We start from the raw sequence: 10,208 nt of genomic DNA, 5'->3' as shown, positions 1-10,208 counted from the left end.
GTCCTATCTTTTTCTTGTTGCTGTAGTTGCAGTATATGTTTGCGTTCCTTTGTTGATAATAGATTTGGTATGTATAAGGAAACAAAATTATTACGGATGATTTGCTTATGCATTTCCGTATTCCTAGATGTTCATCTTTGCTACAAAGAACAGCCTGAAAATCTAGGCAAACTCCAAAAAATAACAATTTTCTAGCACTTTCATATTTTTACCAGATTTCTAGTGATTTCAACCAAAAAAATCATATTGGTATTAGTCAAGACCTAAATCAATTGAATTTTTTATATTTAATTACCGCATAATTACAGGATAACATATACTCTAGGAGGAAATGCAAATAAACTCTGGGAGTCAGCACTTCCCCCAAGTCCCACCAATAAACTCTGGCCCCAATTGGATATACTTTGTGTTGTGTCTAATTTTAAACAAAAAAAAAATAAGGGAAAATTACGCCCCCCCTCACCTGGACTTTGCTCAAACGGCATTTGTACACCCATTGTTTAAGCAATTATGTCCCCTCCCCTGCATCTAACGGTGTTAGTCTGCTGTTAGTTTTAAAATACAAAAGACCATTTTACCCTTGAACCAAAACATCCTAGAACAAAAGACCATTTTAGCCTTTTGCTCATATTTAACCCTATAGGCATACCCAACCCAACCCTAAAACATATTCCAATAAAACCCTAGTTTCTCCAGCCACCACCGCCACCATCACCTCCGTAGCCACAGTCACAAAGTCAGGTGGCTGAATTCATCTCAGGTAGCACCTCTGAATTTGACAATGAGCAGCTGTTGAAATCAGAGGTGCTACCTGATAATGGAATCGGAGAAGGAAGAAGGGAGGGAAGAAGGCGACGCATACTACTCTTCTTGGATCCTTCCGACTCTGACCTATTATTGCCCATCTGGTTTCTGCTAATTGTAGCTGATTATTAATATTTTATCCTTACAAACTGATTTTAGGGTTGTATTTCCTTCAAATTTAGCAGCCTTTTTAGGTTTATTTTACACCAGATGTCAAGATGTATTAGGCAGAGAACTTCTAAATGAAACGAAGACAGGCCAACGGTAATCCACCTTATACATCTCAACCTCTCGTCTCTGAAATCCTTATCCGAAGCTTTGTGGATTCCTTTGTCTTCTTCTTCTTCTGCTCTTGCTACCATACCAATAAGAATCAAATGGGATTAGGAATTTTTTGGGAAAAGCCCAATTTCTTTATGGGTTTTGTTGAGAAAAAATAACCAGGTGGATTTAGAAGCAGCAAGAGTGAAAAAACCACAGAAGTTCCGTCTTTAGCACTAACACTCACTCTACCTCTCTGTCTGTCCCGATCTTCAGGATCAAATTCACCAGCTGCTGCGGTCAGAATGTTGGAGAAATGTGTACTTAATGGTTACAACTTTTCTTTCGCATGTTTAATTTTAGGGAGACTGAGCAAGCAGCATGGGAGTGCACCAATTAGCCATGGCTGGCTGTTCATCAAGTAAGGTTAACAACAAAAGAGAAAAAAGGCTTGCTGATAATGGCTGAGCCATTCACCCGATTAGGACAGATTCTGGTGACAAAGTCAGGTGGATAAATTCAGAGGTGCTACAGGATAATAGATGAAATTAGGAAACAGTAGGGATTGCATATCAGCCCAAAGTCAGGTGGATAAATTCAGAGGTGCTACCGGAGAAATGTGTACTTAATGGTTACAACTTTTCTTTCCCATGTTTAATTTTAGGGAGATTGAGCAAGCAGCATGGGAGTACACCAATCAGCCATGGCTGGTTGTTCATCAAGTAAGCTAAACAACAAAAGAGAAAAAAGGCTTGCTGATAATGGCTGAGCCATTCGCCCGTTTAGGACAGATTCTGGCGACAAAGTCAGGTGGATAAATTCAGAGGTGCTACCGGATAATAGATGAAATTAGGAAACACAGTAGTGAAAATTCTTGTATCCTGGTTGCAGAAGAAGGCTTGCTCGCACTTCGCCAGTGGGGTAAACGCTGAAGCAAGGATTGGGCTTGCTCGCACTTTGCCGGAGATGAGAAGTTCAAAGGTAGAAGATGAAGCCCGGTTTTAATCAAAAGAGTAAGTAGTAAACTGATGTAGATAAGTCACTTAATGAGCTTATTTTATTGCAAATAAGCCTTGGATTGGGTTAAGTATGTGTTGGGCCTTTGATCTCAAGGGTTTTATTTATAATGGGCCACTTTAATGGGCTTAAAATATGGGTAAAAAGTAGGAAAACGGGATTTAATTCATTGATTTAGTTGCAGTCCTGTTTTGAGTCTATTTCCTTTGTTATTTCAATTTCCTAGTCAATTTAGGTTTTCCAGTTAGTTAGGGATTGGGTTACGCCTTTCCTTTTTAGTGTTTGAGTCAGTTTTGAGTCTTCTATATAAGTTTGTAAGGGGCTACAGTATTGAAGACGAATTTATTAATGAAAAAAAAAAAAGATGGCTTACGTTGTGCTGTGGAATGCAGTTGAGTGAGATGTCTAAACCTGAGGGGTGAGATGCCCATTCACTATTTCTTCTTCCTCCTTCTCAACCCTCCATCGAATTCTCATCATTTTCTTATTTTTCTTTTATTTGTTTGTTGTGAGAGAGTGTTTGAGAGCTAGAACCAAGCCTATTGGAGGACATCTTCTCTATTCAGCCAGAATTTTAGATCCTGCCCGGGATTAGGATCACTTGTTATTCTAGTTCTACATTATTTGGTATCAAAGCCTAGCCAAACCAAGGGTGGAGCCATGTGAATTTCGTGAGAAACTTTCTTCACACATCTTCCTTGAATGGATGTATGAATTAGATGTGTACTTTGACAACTACAACTTGATAGAGACGCGACGGCTTCAATACGTTTGCCTCCAAATGAGTGATTGTGTTCGAATACAATGGAGAATCCGTGAAAGGCAACTTCAACCTCAAGGGTGTGAGCCTAGAACTTGGGACTAGATGCAATACGAGTTGGCAGGCATGTACCTATCCAAAAGTGAACAAAGTATGTACTTCGTTCCACTAGAGTTCCCTCCAATTACACCCCAAAAGCCACCCACAGGTGACAAGAACATGAAGAAATGGTTTGACCACGTGGCCTTTATGTTGCAACAAATTGCAAAGGAGCAACAAAAGAAGACACCTCCAACCAATAAACCAGAGTCAAAAGTTGAGGTTAGTGTTGAAGAAATTCCCGCAATTCCTATTGTCAAGGAAGACCTAGTCATTGATGTTCCCATCAACGAGACTCATGTAGAAGAATTCGAAAGCAACAAGGTTGCCACATTGTACAATGAGGTTGAGACTGAGGAACTTGACACTACAACAACTGTGATGATTGTGAACAGTCAAGAAGAAGATCCTAAGGGGTTCAAGAATGAAGTTGTGGTTAAACCATCAACGGAACCGATTGAGAACCACCAAGTAGATGAACCAAAAGAGATTTATGTTGGATTGAAGTAATGTAGACTAGATTTAAAAGCTCAAACTAGACCAAAACAACAGGAACTTTTAAACCAAAGAACAACCAACAACAATAGTCTAGAAGTAATCAATCAACAGTACTTGAAAACCAGAATTTTCAAACCCAGAATCTGGAATTTCTGAAAACAGAGATTACACCAAGAAGTAAACTAACCAGCAGCAGGTATAGATTACTGAATAAGGCACAATCAGAAACAAAACACCACAGGAACAGATAAACCAAACCAAAACTCAATTCTGGATAGCAGGTTCTGAAACCTTGCAGTCGATCCTAACTTCAGAAAATTCAATAGCAGAATATTAAGGAGCATATAAACAACTCAGATTACTACCTAGAAGGTCCAATCCATCGGGGAATAAAGGAAGCAATCAACCTCAACAGTCAACACAGATTAGACAACAATTCTGGGCAGAAAACTTCAATCGGCCAGAACAGGGATAATGCCAACAACTAACAGATCCATGGTCAGAATACTCTATAAATTGGATCGAGTCTTCCACACAGCCAGGGCAACACTCGATCAAAAGTTTAAGGCCATCAAATGGCTGGATTATTAGAATAGTACAGGTCAGTGGAAGAGAAACAGAGATTCAGAACCCAGAATAATTCTGCAGAAAGTTCAGATTACTTACTCGGGAAATTGAAGAAGATAACCACAATAAGAGAAACCAGAAATAATAAGAATCCACTCGGACTTCTCGCCGCAGAGTGTCAACTGGATCAAACACCAGTCCCTTGTTCTGTGATCAGACACACAGAGAAACCAGTAGAAGCATAGCAGCGCCCAACAGCAACTTTTTTTTTCAATATCAAATCGTGGCTCTACTAATGAGAACTCTCCTTTATTTATAATAATGATCAGGGGGTGATTACAATTTAGTACCTTCAAAGTTACTAAAAAACTGAAACAAAGATTACTAACATCTAGTTACTAAATTTGGAAAAGTAAACTAGGAAATAAAACAACTAGAATTAGAAACTAACTTATGACTAAAAATTAGAAACTAACTAGGTACTGAAATTAGAAACTAAATATCCCCATCTAAAAAGGAAACTAAAGAAAAAGGAAAATAACTAGTATTCTCGCACTCAATCTTAGAACTCCTCTTTTAGACCCATAAAAGTGACCCAATACACTCCAAACCACATGGACTGAAGGCCCAACACATATACAACCCAACCCTAGGCTTATTCCAAATATAACAAGCCTAGTTTGGTAATTAATCTGCATTAACTCTCCCCATCTTGAAAAAATTCGTCCTCAAATTTTGCAGTGATGAGGGTGGAACATGTGATTAGCAGCTTTGACCATTCTCAAACAAAATTCGGGCTGCTTGTAGACTTTTGGAAGGTAATCTTCAAGGCGTGGAGCTTTCTCTTCAAAGAACCATGATGGCATAACAAACTCTATATGCTCAACCTCTGAATCAATACCAACTGTGAATGTCGTGTGCATGGGGTCGTCAATGTTGGTAACCTTCTCATCAAGGATTGGAACAAACTCGTCCTTCTCATCATGAATCTCAAAGACATGTTGGTTGGACTGTGTAAGGCCCATAGTTTTTAAGGCGGTAAGGCAACGGAGGCGTTTGAGGGTCTTTCAGAGCGCCTTAGCGATAAGGCGGGCATAAAGCGTCATCTTATCGACTAAAGCGTTCATGTGTAATTTTTTTATAAAACCAATCTATTTGGCTCAAATCCTAGTTGAATTCTATTACTCATATGTTAAATAAATATTAAAGGTTTATATTCATACCAATGTAAGATATTCATCAAGAAAACAAATCAATAAAGTGAATAAACTAAGTGCATCTTCATAAATCATCAATCATCAATCATTAATCATCATAACATATTAAAATATAATATAAATACATAATTATGAAACAAAATTATAAATATAAAGAAAAGAAGACATAAAAAATACAAGTATTTATTATACTTATCTCTATGAACTATGATGCCAAAATGAGTGCCTAAGTCCTAAGGTCATCCACTATATTTCTATTCCCGTCAAAGAAGAATGAAGCTCACCGCTAGAGCAAAATGGTGGCCTGGATCAATGGTTCTTCCTTGTTCCTTGATTCCTTCACAAAGCCCTTTCTTAAAACCCTTGACAAAATCCAACCCCTGTTTGTGAATCGTGTTTTTGTTTTGTTTGTTTTGGTTATTTTTGATGGAGTAAAGCTGATCCCATACATCTCAAGTGTTAACAAAACCATACACCTACCAATAAAAAATCTATATTTGGAATCTTCATCAAGTAATTTTAAAATGTGATTAAACAAAAAAAAATCCATAAGGCGCCACTTCACATAAGGCAGAACACTGCCTTACCATCTCTAGACCGCATTAGCGCCAAGGCGCTGCTAAGGCGTCGCCTTACCAGCGCCTTAAAAACTATGCTTTCACCCATCTCCTCATCTTCCACAGCTTCAGTCTTGTCTACTATAATCTCTTCAATGTAGAACTCTTCAGTGGAATCTTTTATCTCTTGACCTTCTGTCTTTGAAGCTTCAAAAACTATCTCTTCAATGTGAACCTTGACTTCAAGTTCTTTTGGTTTGAATAGAGGTATCTTCACTTCACATAGAGGAGTTGTGGCTATTGGGACCGCTGAAGTGTTAGGTTTAGTGGCTGGAAAAATTTTCTTGACCTCCCCAGCTTGATAACCAAACCTTCTATCTGGCTGTGCTATACATTCCTCTGCTCGAAGAGCCTTGTCAAAGCAATCTCTCACTGTATACACATCAGCAACACCAATTCCCCTATTAATTTCAGCCCGCAATCGCAGTCAAAACCGAGAAAGTAATTGCTTCTCATTCTCCCTAATGCCTGCACGAGAATAAAGTGCATCAAATTTGTTCATATATTTTGCCACAGTTATATTTCCCTGATGAAGAGAGTTCAACTGGTCTTATATGCAAGTCTTAAAGTTACGTGGCAAGTACTTGTTAGATAGTTCTTGCTTCATCTCCTCCTATGTAGTAGGTTCTTTACCACGGTCTTCCAGTTCACGCTCATAGGTTCTCCACTAATCAAAAGCAGCCTCAACTAGCTTACCACGAGCTAGTTTAATTTTTCGTTCCTCAAATAGGTCATAGTAGTCAAAGTAGTTATCCAATGTAGCTATCCAATCATAAAGTAATTGGGGGTCATGTTTACCATCAAACTCCTTCATATCAAGTTTAACCTTTTGTGAATCTCCTGAATACCTCTGGTATGTGGGATGTTCAGTCTCAAAGTAACCCCTTATATGTTCTTCAAAATTAGGTTGCACTACAGGAACCCTCTGTGGTGCTCTCAGATTAGGGATCGGTCTCCTGTTAACCAACTGAGCAGTTACATTCAATGGGGCTTCCACTTAATCACGGGTAAGTGGTTGTGATTGGGTCTCCATAGCTAACAACCTTACTTTCAGTTTAGGCCGCAAAGCTTGTTGTTCAGCCTTCAGTTTAGTTCTCATATTCTGTAGCATCTCCATAATAAAAACCAGGGTGCGGGTGTTGTTCTCAGCCATGCTCTGATACCACTTAATGTAGACTAGATTTGAAAGCTCAAACTAGACCCAAACAACAGGAACTTTTAAACCAAAGAACAACCAATAATCACCCAATAGTAGGCAGCAACAACAATCCAAAAGTAATCAATCAACAGTCCTTGAAAACCAGAATTTTCAAACCCAGAATCTGGGATTTCTGGAAACAGAGATTACACCAACAAGTAAACTAACTAGCAACAGGTATAGATTACTGAATAAGGCACAATCAGAAACAAAACACCACAGGAACAGATAAACCAAACCAGAACTCAATTCTGGACAGCAGGTTCTGAAACCTTGTAGTCGATCCTAACAACTTCAGAAAATTCAATAGAAGAATATTAAGAAGCATATAAACAACTCAGATTACTAATTTAAAAGGTCCAATCCATCGGGGAATAAAGGCAGCAATCAACCTCAACAGTCAACACAGATTAGACAACAATTCTTGGCAGAATACTTCAATCGGCCAAAACAGGGATAATGCCAACAACTAACAGATCCATGGTCAGAACACTCTATAAATTGGATCGAGTCTTCCACACAGCCAGGGTAACACTCGATCAAAAGCTTAAGGCCATCAGATGGCTGGATGAGTAGAACAGTACAGGTCAATGGAAGAGAAACAGAGATTCAGAACCCAGTATAATTCTGCAGAAAGTTCAGATTTTTACTTGGGAAATTGAAGAAGATAACCACAATAAGAGAAACCAGAAATAATAAGAATCTAATCGGACTTCTAGCCGCAAAGTGTCAATTGGATCAAACACCAGTCCCTTGTTCTGTGATCAGACACAGAGAAACCAGTAGAAGCATAGCAGTGACCAACAGCAACTTTTTTTTTCAATATCAAATCGTGGCTCTACTAATGAGAGCTCTCCTTTATTTATAATAATGATCAGGGGGTGATTACAATTTAGTAACTTCAAAGTTACTAAAAAACTGAAATAAAGATTACTAGCATCTAGTTACTAAATCTGGAAAAGTAAACTAGTAAATAAAACAACTGGAATTAGAAACTAACTTATGACTGAAAATTAGAATCTCACTAGGTACTGAAATTAGAAACTAAATATCCCCATCAAAAAAGGAAACTAAAGAAAAATAAAAATAACTAGTAATTCCGTACTCAATCTTAGAACCCATATTTTTGACCCATAAAAGTGGCCTAATACACTCAAACCACATGGACTGAAAGCCCAACACATGTACAACCCAACCCCAGGCTTATTCCTAATAAAACAAGCCTAGTTTGGTAATTAATCTGCATCATGAAGGTTGAAGAGCTTGAAGGCACATATGACCTATGGATACATCCGATGATGTTGAGGTTATACATGTGAAGTTCGTCATCCCATTGAAGTATCTAGAAGTTCGAGCTCTTCATATTCTAGACTACATCCTTATTATCAAAGGGCTACCTAAATTTTTCTACGGCTTGAAGAGGGACGTGGACCATGCTATAATCACCCTCACACTCTACAAAATTCCACGACGAATTTTCTCTAAGAGAGGGCGAATTGACGTAGATAAGTAACTTAATGGGCTTATTTTATTGCAAATAAGCCTTGAGTTGGGTTATGTATGTTTTGGGCCTTTGATCCCGTGGGTTTTTTGTAATGGATCACTTTATAGTTAGAGTCCTGTTTTGAGTCTATTTCCTTTGTTATTTCAATTTCCTATTTACTTTAGGTTTTCCAGTTAGTTAGGGATTGGGTTAGGTCTTTCCTTTTTAGTGTTTGAGTCAGTTTTGAGTATTCTATATAAGTTTGTAAAGGGCTACAGCATCGAAGACGAATTTATTAATGAAAAAAAAAAAAAAAGATGGCTTATGCTGATGCAGTTGGGTGAGATGCCAAAACCTGAGGCGTGAGATGCCCATTCACTAATTCTTCTTCCCCCTTCTCAACCCTCCATCGAATTCTCTTTCTTTTCTTATTTTCCTTTTTTTTGTTTGCTGTGAGAGAGTGTTTGAGAGCTAAAACCAAGCCTATTGGAGGACATCTTCCCTATTCAGCCAGAATTTTAGATCCAACCTAGGATTAGGATCACTTGTGATTCTAGTTCTACATTATATATACACACTAATTAATGGGTATTTTGGCCATTAAGAGGTTTATTTTTACGTGACATCATCACATAACAGAGCCAACCTAACGGGCACTAACGAACTGGGTCTTGATAGAATCTTTAAAATGTACGGGAGGGATGTAATTGCTGAAACAATGGGTGTACAAATGCCATTCGAGCAAAGTCCAGGGAGGGGGGCATAATTTTTCCAAAAACTACTTCTAAATTGAGGGCATCTATCCCACCAGCCAAGAGATACCTCTGTAGACTGTCAATCTAGACAAACCTCTAACTAGAATTATTAGCCTAATATTTTAGATTATGTTGAAAAGTACATTTTTGTGTAACATAAGCAAACCAATTTTTTTCAGCAGAAATACAAGAATGTGTTTGGTAACTAATTGTTCTTCATTACATATTGCATCATATAAGGTTCCGAGAATTAGCAACATATCCACAGAGTAACCTATTACTGTCTTTCTCAACAAGAGATGGGGAGTACATCAGGAACACCCCTGGGGGGCAGTTTTCTTCACAGTGCTAAGCACATTGCCTCTTGCATCAACCACATAGAGAGTACTAAAGCAACAATTGGTTTCTCTCCACTACACCCCAAAGTGCGTGACATACACTGTATCTCCATCATCACTCTAATTAAGCAAAATACATTTAAATGTAATTTACAATGGTTGTAAACCACATATGTTTATTCCGTGGGGGTATAAGTGTCAATCCCCTGCGGTAGTGTTCTGCTTCTGGAAATTTGTTGTTAACCATGATAAGGGGAGTGTCCACATAATGGAATATTTTAGTGAGAGTTCCTTTTTTGATGAAGGGCTTTCTGTGTATCTATATAAACATTAAGTATGATTTATTCAGGATCAACGTGAGAATTTCAGGCTGATGACAAATTAAGAGATATACAGATATTTCTTTCAGCATTTGGCATGCAAATAGCAGAACATTTTCTTCATTTCACACATTACCTTTTGCTTCCTTTTGTACTCGTCCCAGGTAATCGTATGAGAAGTTTTGAGACTGGCCAAACGAGCAGCATGCCACTCTGGTGAATGAAAAGAACCGTCCACCTGAGACTGTCCTCATCAGTGAAAATCCAGGAAAGG

At 38.2% G+C, this 10,208-nt stretch overlaps 1 protein-coding gene across 2 annotated transcripts in view; it reads right to left on the bottom strand.

Annotated features, from left to right (window-relative positions):
* Nucleotides 1-10,208, bottom strand: part of LOC122091133 (protein FAM133) — a 74,127-nt gene that overhangs the window by 46,787 nt on the left and 17,132 nt on the right. For both annotated transcript variants that reach the window (XM_042660972.1, XM_042660973.1), the window contains exon 2: nucleotides 10,071-10,172. In XM_042660972.1, the coding sequence (XP_042516906.1) occupies nucleotides 10,071-10,172 (102 nt within the window). The remainder of the gene's footprint in view (nucleotides 1-10,070; nucleotides 10,173-10,208) is intronic.

This window comes from Macadamia integrifolia, chromosome 10, assembly GCF_013358625.1.
Source record: "Macadamia integrifolia cultivar HAES 741 chromosome 10, SCU_Mint_v3, whole genome shotgun sequence".
NCBI classification, from domain to species: domain Eukaryota; kingdom Viridiplantae; phylum Streptophyta; class Magnoliopsida; order Proteales; family Proteaceae; genus Macadamia; species Macadamia integrifolia.
Note: the sequence above shows the minus strand (reverse complement) of the source record. Positions and strands in the feature narration are given on the sequence as shown.